Here is a 19069-nt window from a genome sequence, read left to right on the forward strand (position 1 = left end):
TTGAGTCTAACCTAAAATTGTAAGTGCAAACATTCAGCTATTCAGAGATCATCTTCCTACATTTGTTCTAGAACCCAACATGTCAATTCATTTTTTTTAACCCTCAATTACTCAGATAATTGTGGGGTAGCCTTTGGCGAAGCATTTTTGAAGGTAGAGGTACCAGAATATAGAATTTATCTGTAATTTGTCAGTGCCGAAAGAAATACGTGTTTAAATTACAGCAAGTTTCTCTCGAGTGGACCAGGTCGTTCCCCTCCTCATGATTGTGTTATATATCAAGCTTAAGACCTTTCCCTGTGAAAACGACACCAGGGTTGTCATTCAACAAGTATCTATTGAGCCCTGATAGGCCCTGTGCTGTGTATACCAGCAGACAACCGCAGAATGGTCCCGTCTCATGCATAGTCACTGCTTCCCTTCATTCTCCTGCGTTGGAAACCTGCTTGGGTATAGGAGGAAATGAAAAACTGGGGACAGAATGATCATTAAGCAATCTGTATGTGAGCTTTTTTCCCCCTCTGTGCAGTCAGTATGTGCCCCTTCTCAAGATCTTTGGAACGGTGTCTCCTCAGTGGTATACGAACACTAACATTAATTAGAGACCTCTTCTGTGCCAGGCACTGAAGGCGGTACCAGAAATAGATTACCAGAATAGTTTCATTCTAATAATCCCAATCTAGGGACCAGGGAGTAGAATCTCAAAGTGGATAAGCAGCTCACCTCAAGTTCAGAAGGCAGGAAGTGTTTATTGACTAATGGTGATAGACTAGTGTAGCATAAGTAACCAGGATCTGTGAGGATATAATATGGTTAAAAGATGAATATGGGCAAGCCAAGACTATCAGAAAGAGTGGACAATAACTACTCCAGATTTCCCTGCTAGTAACTCTCGTGGGTACTCTAAGACTCCTTGTGAAATTCTAAATTCTAACAAATACTATGTTTCTCTCTGCAGAAGGCCGATGCTGTACGCGTGATTACATTCACGGGCTGTATGGGAGAAACATACTTTGACAGCAAACCTATAGGGCTGTGGAATTTCCGAGAAAAAGAAGGTGACTGCAAAGGCTGTACTGTCAGGTGAGTTGAGATGAGGACTCCCCTAAGGTCTGGCCTGTGCATCACGAAAACTTTAGTTTTGTTGTGCAATATTCTATTATCATGTAGTTGACACGGAGCAGGTTGGACGGGATTACATCCGGGGGTGATTTACCGTGAAGCTGATAAAAGCTCACATTCTTTCACCCGTTTGTACAGGTACTTTCCAAGCCACTGGGCAGTGTCCTGGTAGAACTTTAAATGTTTTTGTAAAATCTGCAAGGAAAGGTATTTTCTCCTCAATTAGCTGAGACCACTATCTCTTTCCACTCCAGCTTCCCTCCATGTCCAGAACCAGGAGGCTTTTCATGTCTGCAGCTCTGCTGTCATCATAATTTCTTTTTTTCTTAAAGAGAGTTTTCCCTCAACAGCTTCAGGTTTCACAGAGCCTGGGCTCACTCCACATATGTTGGTAACAAGATACAGAAGCCTAGTGCAAGTGTGCTCTCCGACAGAATTTTCCAAATGACACAGGGTCCTGGAAGTGTTTCGAGTGGAAACCCATTGGGCTTGAAGATTGTGCTTTAGTGGAGATGGCTAAGAAGGGGCCAAGATAGGCCGGGAGAAAGTGTCATAACACGCTTCATCAATTACTACATAGAGGTTAGAGTGTAGGAATCTGAAAATATTTAACAAGAAGACAAGGCATAGAGAATAAATATTCTCATATAAATCTGAAGAGAGGCTATAAAACAATTAGCTAGAAGGGCAAGGTTTCTCACCATAAGAAACTCGAGCCCAACTAATCAACGGAGCCTACTAAAACTATAAAATTTAAATTAAAAACCTGGAAGCTCAATATACACACATAGTAATTCCAAATCATTAGGTGCTATGTGGGTCATATTTTTTATTTCCAATTTAAAGACCCCATGCACGTTGCCAGGGCTCCAAATTCCCCATCAGTGTGGCAGAGTGCACCTTACTTCCAGTTTAACTTCCAACTCTTTATTTATTTCTGTCATCATGGACTTGTCAATGCAGCATTGAGGACAGTTTAAAAGCTATTCATAGTTTAGAGTGGTTTCATGAATAATCTTCCACAAAATCTAATATGGAATGTTTTCTGTAAAATGTTTTCAATACAACAAGGACAATGAGGTTCACGTTAGTATTCCCCTACTCACAAATTAATGCGAACTTTTCCCTGAACATTTATTTGGTATATCTATAAAAAGGATTTTCAAAAGCCTATCATCAACAAAACATCAAAGGATTTAATGTCCAGTCAGCAGTGCATATAAAGTGTTAGGACTATACATGCTAATTATAAATCCTGCCAAGATCCGGTACCTTAGTATCTAAAGTACAATATGAATTAATATAATAGTATACACACACACACACACACACACACACACAAACACGCACATACACACACATTTGTAGGGTGTTTTTCAAGTGTCAGAGATTCACACTTAGAGCTTCCTGATATGGAGATGAATTCAGTCCAGGGCTAGCCATCAGGGAACTTACAGCCAGGAAGAAGAGAAAAGACACACCCTAAAATAGTCAAAATGCAAGGGATAATAAAAAATCCCTTTAAAGAAGACACACTCAGAGTATACTATGATTATTCACATAGGGTTAGATCTGCTTCATGGAGGAGGTGGCATTTGAGGTGGGCCTTGCCATGGAGTAAGACTCCAAAGGAGGAGCTGGCAGATAGAAGGTGAAGAGCATTCTAGTCCCAGGGGCCAGTGAGAGCAAAGGTAGGACAGCTGGACAGCCAGAGTGTTTTTAGGAAGGGACAAGTAAAATCTGTTCTGCTTCACAAGCGTGAATTCGCTCCGGCAGGATTGGCAAGGGGAGAGTGATGTCAGCAGGTGCAGAAGTCATGTTCGTTCCTACACAGTTCTTCCCAGTGCGTAAAGGTTCTGCACCACTAAGGAAAGGCAGCTGAATGTGAGGTCCACCCGCATAGCAGAGTGTATCAAGCTCAAGCCTGCACGCCGTGCCTCTTCACCCATGAACTCACCCTTGGTTTGGCCCCAGCACTCTGTCTTGGAAGTTCATTGCTAGTTCTCCCCCAATCATTGTGCATTTTTACCACGTCTTGTCACTCAATGCTGTCAACCCTTCCTTAAGCTCCTTGCCATCAGGTTACCTTCACCTATTCCTTTGAAGGTAAATTTCTGTATTTACTGAAAAAATTCTCTAAATTTTATAGCATACCTTTTTGAATTATGGTAATATTTTGATCAAGATTGTTATTGTTTCTGTGAGTGCTCTGATTATAAAGTTGGGTAAGTTTTGAGTGACCTGCACCAACGCTAGTTTCCCATAAGCCTTGGTATGTATGTGTAGGAATAATTTTTACAGATCTCTTGGTGTTTGTTAGGTTGTGTTCAAGAGAACGCATATTCCATTTTTAACATAAAGTCCCATTGTTCCAGTTTTAGAGCAGAAATGATTATATGTGGGCGATGTAAAAGGCAAGGCTGTAAGACATAGACTAAGAGCATGTTGCCAATCTTATAATGTCCATTTTAGAAATTTGCATTTATTCAGTAATCAGGAAAAAGGATGTAATTGTTGTTATGCTTTAAAAAGAGTTATCTGCCAAGACTATAAGAAAATAAGTGCGTATTATTAGGCTTCTAAAAATCACATTAAAATTAAAATAGAAAAAAAAACTACAAGTTTAATGTATTTAGCTCAACACTGAAACACTGATGAAATGTACTAAATAAAACCCGATATGCATCTACTTTTATCATTAACAAGTTACATGTGGAAGAACATGGCTGTTCCAAATAACATAGTTAATCCTTAATAACTTGATCAGACATCAAGGTTCAAAAGAGAAACAAAAGGCAAGCTAAGAAACTTAGAAAATGTTAATTAAAAAAAAATTTTCCTGGTAAATGTATTCAAACATGCACAAGAACACTGTAGTATAATGTTAGATATTAAAATATTATAGACTATCCCTGGAACGATTCATTTTTTTCCCTAGCTCAAAGACTCCAGTTTAAAATCAGACTTACTTGGGTTTTTGGGCTGATCTACATCTGTGTGTTTAGCTGTTCTCAGCACAAGACCCTTACCTGCAGATTTGCCTTTTGCTTGAATAGGAGAATCTTCTAAAGGGCTGGAGTAGGAATAGGCTATAGAAATCATTCACTGATCTAACCCTTTTATCTCAAGGTGCCACCCAAAGGGTTAGGCGACTTGCAGCAGGACCTCAGTGAGATTCCACATCAGACTCCAGGGTACCTGCCATCTACTCGGCCATTTCTCTCATTTATGTTGAAGGAATTAATAGATTAAGGACATAAAGACATCAGGTTATAAATATCCCAGAGTTCTTACACACAAAAAAAAGTTATTTTTTTATTCTAATGCTTATTCTGTGTACTGAGATTTTGTGTGTGTTTGTTGAAGTTATAAGTAACAGTGCTTTGGGTCAAAGCATCCAGAAAACTGTCAACAGTGCCTCCCAAAACCCTTTCCAGGGTTTCAGTGATAGTGTGACAGCATATAATGCAAAACTCTAGTATTTGAGAACTTCAAGGGACTTCTCCTTAGTAGACTCTACACAACATTCTCTTCTCTCTAATGCAGTGATGCAGAAATTAATGGATTTGTTGTAATGATGAAGAAAGGCCAAATCATAGCCAATTTATTCACTGTCAATTATACAGTTAATAGTCTGATTTAGTTTCTCAAACTTTCCATTAGCATTTTGCAGGAATATTGAAAAGCATCTTTTAAGTTTACATTAGGAAAAAAAATTGACATCATCTGATATTTTTCCAAATTAGATATAACTTAAAATTACAAAGATCTGACCATGCAGGACACAGAATAGGACTCTTCCCTTCTTTTTGTCTTCAGTTTTATTTCTCTCTGATCCAGGAAGAGAGAGAAAGCCAACTTGCCTAAAATGTGAAACAGTTCTTCCTTCATGAGCCTGTTAATGTTTGTACACTGTCATTTTTCTCATTTAGCCAAGATTTCATGCAAATAATATTCTAGGTTCTTGTTATTTTACAGTGACATTACTATAATATTTCTCCATATCTCCGCTCTACCCTCAAGTTAATACAACACTCCAATTTCAGAGATTCAAATATATGCTAAGATGCAGGTATTTAAAATTTTAAAAAGTCTCCACAATTTCAGACCTACTCTGTAACAATATCATTAGGTACATTGATAGATGATAGATAACTGCATTTGAAAAAAAATGTTCTTAAATGTTATATTTACAAGATTTATCTTAGGTATTTCTTAATTATTCAACCAACATCGATTAAACATAGAGTCTCCGTGGGGCAATCTGTTATACTAAAATCTCCTTCATTCTACATATATCATAGTCTACTATGAGCCATGTGCCATGCTAGGTGCTGAGTTTGTGCCTGACATAGAGACTGGCCCATAATCTCTAGTTGGACTCATAGAGCTTGTAATCTATTGAAGAGCACAGATAACCCCTGAAATAGATTGAGGCATCCTTTATTTTCTTAATCTAATTTGACTGAGAAAAATCTATTGGACAGAAAGTATTCAGAGAGTAGGGACCTTTATTCCATTATGTCTTTTTTTTCTTATAACTCTAAGTTTGTATCTTTTGACCACCTTCACTCACTGTACCCAATCCCCTCTCATTATGTTATGTATATGAGAAATGTAATAACACATTCTCAGTTCATCTAAAACCCCACCTGTTCATACCACTAAGACACACTTAAATATCAATGTAACTATCCATGAAGTATTTCAGTAGAACATAAAGCATTTAAAACATCAATGACTTAGTTATTGAACACCAAAAAGTCCAGGTAAGAGGTGATTGCTACTTGGTCTAGAATGTGGCAATGGAAATGGAGAGAGATGGAAGAACAGAAGATCCATTTAGGGTGGTTCCTGTCCTATAACAGCTCACACTCTAATCTCGGAAGACAATTTGATATATTGAATACTGATGGACAAAGCAGACTTTGATTCATGTGAAATGTCTCTCTTCAGTCCTCAGGTAGAAGATAGTGAAGGGACTATTCAGTTTGATGGAGAAGGGTATGCATTGGTCAGCCGCCCCATTCGCTGGTATCCCAACATCTCAACTGTCATGTTCAAGTTCAGGACATTTTCTTCAAGTGCTCTCCTGATGTACCTTGCCACACGAGACCTGGTAAAGATGTGCATAGCTGATCTTCCATGATTAAAATTTTGTTCGCCTCTTTTCTGTAGGATTCTAGTACACTTATCAGTTATTGTTAAATTATCAATTATTATTTAAAGGATTCCAGGATGACTGTGTGATAGCCAAGAGTAGGTGATGCAGATAGTACTTATATATTTACATTGATAAATTCAATTACAGATACAATTTAATTATTACTTATTTTATAGAACTCCCCATATAATCCTTTAAGAGAAGCACCCAGTAAAGATTCCTCCAGTATGGAATCAGGCAGCACCAAAACTACTCCCTTAGTCTTCTTCTAAAGACCTAAGTTGAAAGGTAGTTCTGAATGTCCCATTGTTTTTTCCAGGTTAATATTTCTTAGTAAATTCTTCCAGGGAACATACCTTTTAGTTGGCTTAATATGTTTTCAAAGGAGCCTCCTTTATACTCCTGTCATTAAAGGATATGGCCTTGTAATTTGGTTGTGACCATTTGCACCGTAATGTCACACCCACAAACATTCACAAAGTAGTAACACCAATTCTATTTCAAAAATGGTTGTCACTTATGGATCAGCACATTCAGTAACTTAGCCATAAGGCCCTATTATAAACCCCACCCCAAAAAAGTAAATACTCATATTTCTCTGTGTACAAATCACTGATTGTTTTTTTTTACTCTATTTAATAGAAAGATTTCATGAGTGTAGAGCTCACTGATGGGCATGTAAAAGTCAGCTATGATCTGGGTTCAGGAATGGCTTCCGTTGTCAGCAATCAAAACCATAATGATGGGAAATGGAAATCCTTCACCCTGTCAAGAATTCAGAAACAAGGTGAGTTTCTAGAGTAATAGTGCTCTGTGAGCCTTAGTCATGCTATCCAGCACTCCCGTGTACCTCGTCACGAGGAGGACCCCGTCTATAGTTTCAGGTACTCACAAATTCTGTGACAAATGGATACCGTCATTTCTTTGGCTTAGATTATAGGTGGCTTGGGTTACACATGACTGATTGAAGAGCCAAATGGTTCTCTGTCATTTTCTTTGGAAACTGAGAGCTTAATTTGGAAGCAAAAGCTGTCTTACAACTTGTAAAATTATATCCTGTACTAGGTTTGAAAAGGTTGTGTGCTTTTCTTTCCATCTTGTTTTACCAAGATGTTGTCTTTAGAGTGGCCCACTCGTGGGGTTTGTAGGGGTGATAGAACACAGCGACCAGGTCTTTGCTTTTCAAAAAGGCCAAACATTTGTATGTGTGCAAGTAAGGAATTGAATAATAATAATGTAAGGTTTTTTTGGTCCCAGAACTCTTTAAAAATATGCTCACAAACATTATTTCATTTGCTGATATAAGCAGGTATTTTGTTCTGGTGTCAGGGAAGGGACATGTAAGCTCGAACTTACATGTGGTCAAAGACAGCTATATGTAAGCTCTCACAACCAAGGCAGAAATCCAAATCTTAGGTCTTAGTGTGCTGCTACTGTTATTTCAGTATAATCCCCCTAATTCTGTATATAGCATTACCAATATCTGCAAATGAAATTTGATACTTCTGTTTATAAAATTTAGCCTATTAGTTTTGACCATGCCAGTGTGATATCTCTTGAGAATTTCAGTTTAACTTTGCACTGTCCTTCACTTCCTGCATGTAAACAAATATCCGCCAAGCACCCACTAGGTACTACACCAGACCTGAGTGAGGTCTGTGACAAGTCCTTGCCTTCAAGAAATGTGCAGTCTACTGGAGGAGATAAGCAAGTATATAAATCAATGGTGAGATAATAGAAAGCAAATGGCTGCACAAGATAGGTACAGTAGGCTAGGAATCTCAGGAGAGGGATGTCAAAGTTGCACAGAGAGGTCAGCTCCCTGAGGACGAACCCTGAGGCACAAGCAGGAGTTGAGGACTTCACTGGATGGACAGCACCTTTGAACATTTCAGAGAGATGAGAGTTGTGTGAAAGTCGGGAGACCTCAGAGAGCACATCCATCATCGTCCATTATTTTCCAATTGCTCTTCCTTGGACATGGCGGCCTGCAGAAACTCTTCCATTTGAACAAAAACTGGTTAGCATTTATATAAGTTGGAGTACTGCCTTCTACATTGTTCCCATGTAAGGAAGACACAGGCACATTTCATGGGAAAGGCTCAGCAGAGTAGTTAAAACTTTGGAGGGTAGATTTATGACAATTTCAGGGGCTACTGCAGTCTAGAGTAAACCAAATGAAGAGTGAGGAGAGGGAAGCCATGAGAATGGAGAGGAAAGAGTAGAATTGAAAGATATTAAGCATCTTACAATCAAGAAGCTTTGTGATATATTCAATGTGGAAGATAAGTATTTTAAAAAGGAATGTGAAGAATAATTCCTTTTTTTCCCCTTAAATAACAAAAATATTTTAGTGAAATCCTATGGTATTGGATATTAAAAAAGAATAGGTTTTCTAGGAAAGAGGCCGCATTCTATTTTGGACGTTATTTTATTAAAGGCCCTCTTAATATCTTGAGCAGCCTCGGGAAGCTGTGTAATTGGCAGGCAATCAGTTGTGTGTACCTGAAGTTTAGCAGAGCTGTAGGAGACATGGACAGCTTAGAATCATTATCATGCTGTTAATAATTGTAGTTGAATAGGGATGAGAATAACCAAGCAGCCATTTCTAGAGTGAGATGATCCAAAGCCCTGCAGCAAACAGCAGTGTTGAAGGGGTATGGGAAAGGTAGACCCCACAAATGAAGCTGTAAAGAAATAGTCAGAAAAAGGAGAAATGAGGAAAATAAGTTTTCAGAAGATCAAACCAAAAGCAGAGTGACCAGTTAGGGTCAAGGATAATCCAGGCAGGAGATGAATGATGGCTTGAAAGAAGAGTTACAGTGGGTTTTGACACTAGGGAAATACAGAATAAATCCACAATGTGATACCGCCATATAGTTATTAGAATGCCAGCAGTTAAAAAGACTGAACATACCCAGGGCTGGCAAGATGTAGAGCAACTGGAATTCTTGTACACTGCTGATGAGGATGGAAAATGTACAGCCACATTGGAAAATAGGTTAGCAGTTTCTTAATAGGTTAAATACATACCTACTGTATGAACCAGCCATTCCACTCCTAAGCATTCATCCAAAACACATGAAGCATATATCCATACAAAGACTTGTACCAGAATGTCCACAGCACCTTTACTGGTGACACTCAGAGCACAAAAAAAATAACTAAAGCATCAATTAACAGGTTAATAGATACACAGAGGGTTGTATATCCTCGGAATGGGATACTATTTAGCAATAAAAATGAGCTATTAGTATACACACAAAATGGATGAATAGCAAAATAAATATTCTTAGCCGAAGAGGGCAGACATAAAAGAATACATTTATGTCAAGTATAAAGAAAATGCAAATGAACCGATAGTCACAGAAAGCAGATAGAGGCTTTGGAGGATGAGGTTATGTGGGCAGGTACAGGAAGGAAGGATGACAGAGAGGTATAAGGAGATTTTGGGGGTCATGGATATGTTTAGGTTTTTGACTGTGGTTATGGTTTCATGGATGTATAATATATCTAAAAACTTGTTAAATTGTATACTTTAAACATAGGCAACTTATACTGTGTCAATTAGAGTTTGGTAAAACTTTTAAAAAACAAGGTAGATATCAACATTATTAGGAGATAAAATTAGTAGGGCTGTTGCCTGATTAGATGGGGAATGTTGGGGGACAGTCAGGATGAGTCTCTAATGTAGGAGTCTGGGTGGGAGTCACAGTGCCACCAAATAAATAATATGGATTCAGGAGTAGAAAATCATTTTGATTTGGACTATATTTAGTTTGAAGTACTGAGAAGATATACAGATCATGCTGTCTATCCTGTTCAATGTGGATTTCTAGACAGAAGTCAGATCCAGACGTATATTATTTCTGAATTGTCAACATATAGTAAGTAGATATAAACTAGAGGTTACCTAGACTAGCTAAAACCCAAGAAGTGGCCAAATGAAGACACATTAGGGAACATAACACTTCAGAAGTGTTCAAAGAAATAAGTCACAGAGAAGGTAATTGAGAATGAGATCAGAAAGGTGCAAGAAGCTGGAGAGGCTGGCATTATGGAAGCCCGAAGAAGAAATTTCCTAGAAGGGAGGAAATGTGAACAATATCAAATACTGCAAAGACGGGGATGGAGATATGGACCCAAAGACCCCACTGGGTTTGGATGTGGGGAGGTCTCTGCAGATTTGAGCAATATTAGATTCCACAGAGCAGTGGAATAGGAATTCAAATAAACCTCCAGCAATGTGACCGTTCCTCCTTCTTAGTGACCAGATTAGTTGTTTTATGTGAATTGTTCTCAGCCAGTTTATAGAAGCACTGTCCCTTGAAATTCAGATACACTCCATCAGGGGGCATTCAGCACCTTCCCTGAGAGTCCCTTAGTAGAACCACGACCACCACTAGCACCGCGCCATATCCCTCAAGTGGGCACAAGATGAAGGACGATCATCAGATTTTCATTGAGCTGGGAGAGAGAAGAAAGGAATTACAGAAGTAACAATTCATTTACAACAACTCAGCATTGATTATAAAATACTTGCTAAGCCCCTACTCTTTGTCTAATATTTAATAAAACCCTTATTTCCCTGCTTACCCATAAATGATGTCTGAACTCATCAACTCTGAAATTTTATGTGAATAGCTATTCTGTAAGGGAAAGAAATAGGGCAGGAAATAAAAGCAAGTGTTAGCATTTCATTGCAGAACCCATTTCATTGCTATCACTCATGAAGGAGAGAGTAAAGTCTTTACTTCCTTTAACTCAGTAAAAATATGCCATCCTATGTCTCTCTGTTGGAGTTAACGCGTGGGCCAGTGAGTTTCAATTCAATGTATTTCTGCTCTTTAATCAGTTTTTCTTAGAATGGTTTCTAAAAATGCAGATATTCACTCAGGGATAAGAGGGAAAACTACCTCTAGTCACTGGCTTGCCTGTGATAGAGAGGCAGAATCTTATTTTCACAGACACCATTAAAATATGCACCAAATCTGTAGAAAGAGGCTATTTTCATGTTCCAGTCTACAGCTCCATATGAAAACTTCTTTGCTGATCTGGATAAAAAGGAATGTGTATGAAAAATTCTTGAAAACAGTTTTATAATTTTTTTTTTAATTTTAGCTACCAGTCCGGTCAAAAAGATATGTGCATATAACAATAATATATGTATGAAAGTAACCAAATTTTTAAATCTTGACTTGCTAAGTATTTTTTAATAGGACAATTATTTAACAGGTGTTTTTTGTTGCTTGTTTTTACAAAGTTCTACTTTGAGGATTTGAGATATTTATTGGTTTGGTATTTTATTTTGGTCATTAATTAATAAGATAATTATGTTTGGTTTTACTGAAGATACTTTCTACAGATTATGGTGGAATTTTAGAGTTTTGATATTTTTCTTTGATTTTCAAAGAAGACTATTCTAAAAGATGATGCATTAAGGGAAAATAATAATGCTCCATGGTCAAATAAATTTGCAAAATACTTCTTGCTCTATATCCCCCTGTTGGAGCATTACATTGAATATTGGTATGTCAAAAGATCTGGGCAGTCATAAAATTAAAATATATGTTTAATTTTGCTTAACCCAATGTTTGTCATATTTATTTGAACCAGGAACATCCAGGAAACTAGTGTTCCAAAGAATAAACATTTAGAAATACCCTTATTATCCACTGGTTCAAATAGCCATTTTCAGACCCTTGCTAATTCAGATCCAGTATCAGGCAAAGATTTAGAGGCCGAATCTGTCATGGTAATGAATTGATGCCTCAATATGCATCAAGGGTCCAAAAAATATAAAGCAGTTAAAGTCTGGGCCTCAACAAATATTATGGTGAGAAAGCACATAATTCAGAAAGAGCCTAGCCTGACTTAAAAATGAAGGGGAGAAGATCAATAAGATAAGGGGTTCCCTTCTGCTTTCTGAACAAAACAGTTTAAATGGCAAAATGCCTCTCCTTTCCTTTGTCTGGCTGTTATTTTCATGCCCTTTCTGTGGAAAGTTTAATAAATTTTATCAGTGTCATTGTTTCTGCAGTTATTAAATAGATGTATGTAGTACAGATGCTTGAGAACATCAGTGTTAATTTGAGAATGAAAGTAAATTTATCTTGAAGTGACAGTGATGATACGGATGTGGTTGGTCTTGCTCACGTAAGCCTTTTCTTTCCTTTACAGCCAACATATCAATTGTAGATATAGCTACTAACCAGGAGGAGAGCATAGCAACTTCATCTTCTGGAAACAACTTCGGTCTTGACTTGAAAGCAGATGACAAAATATATTTTGGTGGTCTGCCAACACTGAGAAACTTGAGGTAATTTAGTGTATATTTAGAGCTAAGGATTAAGTTTTAATTAAATGGCCACTCTGCTCACTAGAGTTCTGAAGTTTAATTACAACAGGAATGTCACATAACCTTTAGTTGCAGAAAGGCTTAATTAAAAAAAAAAAAATCATGTTACATGCTAGAACAACACCAGGATTTAGAAAACCAAGGATTAATTGGATATCTTTGTTGAAGAGATGGATGGAAATCAGTATTTCCCTCATATTCACCTGATGAAAAGAATTATAAAAGTAATTAAAGGTGGAAACTAGAGTTGAATGTGCATCTTGTAATTGCCGTCGTCTTTGCACAGTCGCTGGAGATAATGGCACGATGACACTGCTTAGTGTTCTAAAAATCAGTCAGTGTTCCAGGATACTGCGAGGATAACCTATTTTATTGCTAAGCGTTAGCATGCTAATGGTATGTTGGAGCTTTCCCATATGCCTAATGCTAAAGCTGTATTAGGTATTCTCACTCCCATGCCAACATTTTTTTCTTAATTTCACATATGTTTTATAGATAGCAGAATGGGGAGGTATAATTAACTCATAGTTTAGTTCAAAAAATAAATGCAAGTAACTAAAAAATCTCAGGAAATATTTCATATGCTATTTGATTAATTTACTGCTTGTTGTAAAACATCTCATAAGAAATAAAAGTTATAAAGCACTTGATGCTCAATAAATGTGAATTGAATTTAACTAGAATGGAATGAACTGATTTGGTTAAGCCATAAGAGTTTGCCGCAAATACAGACTACCATGTTTTAAATTTTTGTTTTGTTTAGTTAGTTGGTTTTTAGTGGTTATAAAAGTCCTATCTCCGTGTTTCTACTCTAAAAAGACACACCACGATTGGAGGGAATCTCAGAAAAATTGAAAAGTATGGTAGTCAGTTCTCATCTTTTCCAAATGAGCAGAGGAATTTCAACCTCATTTTATGATAGCCGGCGTACAGACTGAGTTTTACTCTTCTCCTTGTACCTAAACTCATAGGCCAGGCAACTAATTACCAGCCTTTCAAAGGTTGACGTTAATAAGCGTCATGGGGCAGATAAACTGGTTCTGCATTCATCCACACTATGCCGTACTTGTGTTAGGAACGTAGACTTAAAGTGCCTATTCAGAAAAATCATTGCAGATCAAATGCATTTGAATAGTGATGTAGCGATTACTCAAAAATCATTTATTCAGTCAACTAGTGTTTGTTGAGCATCTACTCTTGGGTCACACACCGTAGAAATACTAGGGATCCAACAGTTGCTAAAGTCTGAGATTTATTTCACAGGTTCGTTAAGTAAATTCCCTATAAGCGAATTAAATATCACCAAAATAAGGCTATTGAGGCATTGCTATATATATTCTAGTGATAACTTGGTTTCAATTGCCATAAAGCGATTTTTAGGAATTATCTACAAAGGTGTATATGTTGACTACGCTGAGATGGGTTTATGTATTAGTTTTCTGACTACATATCTAACGAGTCTGTATCACTAAGATGTTTTTACTTGCACAGTACATCACTTTATAACATCTCTGTGGCATGGCACATTATTCCAATACAATCTTTAGACACATATCTGTGACTGAGCAAGGAGCTATGCATTCATAGTTTGCTGTTATTTTGTCCCAAACACACAGGATCTTAATATGATAAAGTTCAAAAGATGAGGTAAACAAATTATTTTTACATATATTAAGTTCAAGCTCCTTGAGAGGCAATATTTATCAACTACTCGTGAATACTACAGCATAGCAACATTTGTGCATTTTCCCATTCATAAAATAGATTAAAATTAGTATTTTAAATTTCTACTTCAAAATAAAAAATTTCTCAAGAGAATAGTGTAGAAAATGGTCATCTTTGGATTCTCATTTCACTGTGGGTCAAGGGCAAATGTCTGTTTTCTGCTCTGTTGGTTTTGTTACATTCCCTTCCTTTTAAGATCCTTGTAAGGTATTTTTTAAAAAGACTTATGAGTAGAGTTTATTGTTTCCCTAAATGAAAATGCAATTATGAGTAAATTGTGTTTGTTTTTTCTCTTCCCTTTGACCTAGTATGAAAGCAAGGTAAAATTTAAATTATGCATGCCTCCTTCAAGTGCATGGGTTGGGTAAATGTGGCTTCTTAGATAAAGCAGTGGAGAAGAAGAGCAACACCTATGCAGCTTTATTCCTACTACATTTCATGAGCAAGCAATGCGTTCTGAGAGTTTCCATGCCGTCCTTTACTTGCAAAGGTGCTGCTGCTCACCCACCGTGAAGTGGGCTGCAATTTCCCTTGTTTCACCAGCCACAGCCAAAGCCACGAGGACGGATTTGCTCGCTTTTCTCAACTGTCCGCGCACAGCGCCCCCTGGCGCCACATACGCAGCAGCACACATGCTAAGGGCAGCTGGTCAGGTTTAAGGGCACAGCGTAGTTCCGCGGAACAGAGCAAAGCGGGCTGATGGGTTGAACCCTGGACCCCGATCTCTGTAGCACCATGCTGTCTGCTGAACAACCAGCCTGTGCTCCCAAATGCTCACCGCTGCCTTGCTGCTTTTTGCAAGCCTGCAATATGCAAACGTTTACAGGGCCCTTGCACCTCTTTGCAAAGCTGCTTATTATCGTTGTGTTTATTTAAAATTAGCTATGAAGCCAGATAAAAAGAACCTCAGTAAGTAACTTTACTTAAAACAAGTGAGTGCCTTAATGGTGAAGAAGTTTGTGGACAGCTCCCCTAGCTTCCCAGGAGCATTTTAATTCCTGTTTGGGGGAAAGGCATTAGCATGAAAGCTATGAGCGGCAGGACTCTGTAAGTGGCTGAGCAAACCCCAGAGATGTGCAGGGCTGACACACTGGCTAGAGCCTGATGCTTTGGTATTTCAGAACCTAACATGCCATCTTTCTGGAAAGGAGATAATACGGCTGAACTTACCCAAGAAATTTTTAAAGCAAAGGCCAGCCTTCTAATACCAGAAATATAGAATATACAGAAATGAAAGTATATACAAAAAAATAAACCAGGATGTTTTAACACAATATAGCGATGAGCTCAGTCATGCTGTTTGCTGAGATGGCTCAAAGGCAAAGGCTGGCTTTCAGTGGAAATATACAAAGCTCTGGAGTGACACTGTGTAGCTTTGTAATGCTGCCTTTGAGGCAAGCAGAGGAAACAGAGGCCTGTGGTCACCATTAAAAGTCTGATCACCATATGTGATTGCTTATCCCCCATGTTTTTCTTAGCATCAAGCCTGCTAAATCATCATGTTTTGAAATAGTTCGTTGTATGTCCATGGAGTGGTGAAGTATATAACTTTCTAGGACTGATTTACTTTATTGATAAGACCTCTGAAAAAATGGTGATAAATCACTCATCCTCTAAAGGAAAATGAACACTTGGAATGACATTCACCCATTCCTTTCGCTTTATAAATAAGGCCATAAGCAAGGTCCTCAGCCTCCAGTCGGGCATGTTCTTCATAATAACCAACTGACTAAACAGAAGGAGAGGACCTTGGGGGTAAAGGGAAATGATCAAAGAAAATGAAGTGGTTCCAGGAGAGAGAGAAAAAAAGAAATAGAACAGATACCTGGCATGACACACATCACCTGCTACACACGCCAGGGTCTGAGTTCCTTTCCCACCTGTTTTTCCTCATGCCGTGTGTTTTATATTGAGGCATAAAAGGGAATCCTGGTACCATGGGACCATGAGGAGAGAATTAATCATTATCCTAATAATATGTTGGTGTTAGTTGGACAGGTTTTACAGATGCTTATTAACACCAAAAAAAAAAATGTATTGTTTTTTAACCCGATAGACCTGTATTGTTCAATATGGTAGCCATAAGCCACAGTGACGACTTCACTTTCAATTAAATAAAAATTAAACAACAGTGTTCAGTTTCTCATTGGCATAAGCTTTATTTCAAGGACCGAAGGCCACATGTGACTAGTAACTACCAATTTGAGCAATACAGAACAGAATATTTCCATCGCCACAGAAAGTTCTATTGGACAGTGCTTCTCTTGACTAAATAAAGAAATATCATCACCGACATTATATGGGCTTTTGTTTATTGAGCACTTACTATGTGCTAGCATGTTTGTCTTTTTCTAAGAAGTAATGAATAAAAAGTAAACACTCAAATGTCATTTGGGTATAGAAGCCATTTTCAACCTTATTGGAAAAAATGTATGTTTTATGCCTTTGGTTGCTTTGTTACTTCTCCAATATAAAATAAGGACTTTGGGGTCAATCTATAAATCCAGTGTTTAAGTATTTTTTTAGACTATGTCATCCAAAAGAATGTTTCTTAGGCTTTGTTTTAGTTAAAGCTTTAAAGCTTAATCTTCAGCTGCCCCATGTTCCTCCCAAAAATGTCAATGACAAAAATGTTTTCTTTTCAAAATAAATGAGTCCAGACGTTTTTTTCCCTAAATTTTGAGCACGTTTTTTTTCTTAACTTTTTTGGTTATGTAGTTTTGTCTATGCTTTGGTCCAAAAAAAAAAATTTCATTATGCGTATGAAGCACTTCAGAAATCCATTTATTTCTGTACCTTGAATTTAAATTCTGTGGTGAGATTATTTTCAAAGAGAGCAAGAAGAACTACATAAAAATTCTGCAGGATTGGGGGAACATCCGCTTAATCCATCCAGTAGATCACGGAAACACAGTTTGCTGGGCCCGTGTGTGTGCGTGTGCACGGTTTGAGAAACGTGTGCCTTCCGGCGTGTCTGTTTGCTCCATATGGCTTGCATCCCGTAGGCACAAACACTGTACTGCCATTTCCCTCATGCTGTTGCTTTTGTTTTCCATGTCACTTTTCAATAGGCCAGAAGTAAATTTGAAGAAATATTCTGGCTGCCTCAAGGATATTGAAATTTCAAGAACCCCGTATAACATACTCAGTAGTCCTGATTATGTTGGTGTTACCAAAGGATGTTCACTAGAGGTTAGTTTGTTTTTAATGGCTTCCTAAATACCTTCGTCTCTGATTTCATTTACTGGGTTTGGGTGTTCTAACAGGGAGCAGTCCCTTGATAATATATTTTAAATTCCTACTGACCCTAGTCTTAGCTATGCTTAAATAACAAACCAAGATTGAAGCTCTTCTATAAATTACCATAATCACATAAACGAAGGAAATGGTATGATGAAGACCCAAAATTATGAAGCAATTTCACACATGTGTAATACTTCATAACATGTATTTTTAATACTAATCTCTTCTCTGGTTCTCTCTTCATTTCCAATACTACTTTTCCCTTTTCCTCATTTTTGTCACCTATTTTTGATTTGTTTTTTCTTTATGTCTTACATATAGCTTTGTTAGCAACCTTAAATTTTTTCCCAGAAGGTGCTAGGAATTTACACAAGTAACAAGTAACCATTTACACTGTAAACATTAGTGCATAGCATCTTATCTATAGTTTGAAAGTCAAACCTCCTTTTCTTTGAAAATGGCACAGATTAGGAACCATTTACAAAGACCATCTTTGACAGGACTCCGAAGTCCCCTGCTATCACGTATCTTCAGTACCTTTTCTTTGTTGCCAAAGCACATCCTTAGTTCCATTTAACTCCTCTGCTCTGACTCTTCACTGGGGGCTGACTCATAGGAGAGAGAAACACAGGTCCAGCTCTGCTCTCTTAAAATGTCCATAAGCAAGATTCAATAGTCATCAGGAAATATTAGTGAGAAGTTTATGGGGAACCTAAAAGTAATGAATCTGTTTTTTTAGAAATGTGAAATGTATCATGCTTATAAAATTTTGATTACCCTGATATGACACAACTATTTATTTTAGCTGTTGTCTTCAACTGGAATTATTTTAAGGCATGGCTGTAGAATTCAGGGAAATGATATGAGACTCAGGAGAAAAAAAAACGTGATTCCATCCCTGAGACCTGAGGTTTAAAGACTGGACCAGAACATTCAGGATCTTCATAGTTAGAGGCTCCCATTTGGAATTGGCCACAGATATCCACCATGAGAAGCTTGGGAATAAGGAGTAGGGAAATACAGAATTGAAACTCTAAGGATCCACACTGGCTTCTTTAAGAAAGTTTTACTGAAAGTTTTAATCTTCCAAAGCCTAACTCTCATCCACATCTAAAAGATATATACATGAGGATGGAAAACTGTCCAGAAAATGAATAGATTGTATGTGTGAAAATGATAATTCTGTAAAGGCACTTTTCGGTCACCAGGAATTATTGATGTGGATAAATATTGAAAAATCTGCACAGTAGTTTTATCTTAACTATCCAAAAGCCTATGATTTGAAAATTGGAAAAGAAAATAAATGATACATTTTATAACACTCATGTCACTTAACTGGGCCTGAAAGACTGTGGGGGGAAAATATCCTTGTTAGAGGATGCCTTGCCTTTACTCCAGCAAAATCCAGGGCTTTTAAAATGAACATTTTAAGCACTCAAAATGACCAACTACATGGG

General features: G+C 37.6%; 1 protein-coding gene across 5 annotated transcripts in view; it reads left to right on the forward strand.

Moving 5' to 3' along the window:
* LAMA2 (laminin subunit alpha 2) overlaps window positions 1-19069 on the forward strand; it is a 610905-nt gene that overhangs the window by 549175 nt on the left and 42661 nt on the right. For 3 of the 5 annotated variants that reach the window (XM_034669120.1, XM_034669119.1, XM_034669122.1), the window contains 6 exons: window positions 959-1083; window positions 6079-6241; window positions 6929-7073; window positions 12467-12605; window positions 14678-14689; window positions 17441-17561. In XM_034669120.1, the coding sequence (XP_034525011.1) occupies window positions 959-1083; window positions 6079-6241; window positions 6929-7073; window positions 12467-12605; window positions 14678-14689; window positions 17441-17561 (705 nt within the window). The remainder of the gene's footprint in view (window positions 1-958; window positions 1084-6078; window positions 6242-6928; window positions 7074-12466; window positions 12606-14677; window positions 14690-17440; window positions 17562-19069) is intronic. The other 2 variants (XM_034669121.1, XM_034669123.1) reach the window with 1 other exon arrangement.

This window comes from Ailuropoda melanoleuca, chromosome 10, assembly GCF_002007445.2.
Source record: "Ailuropoda melanoleuca isolate Jingjing chromosome 10, ASM200744v2, whole genome shotgun sequence".
In the NCBI taxonomy this organism is placed as follows: domain Eukaryota; kingdom Metazoa; phylum Chordata; class Mammalia; order Carnivora; family Ursidae; genus Ailuropoda; species Ailuropoda melanoleuca.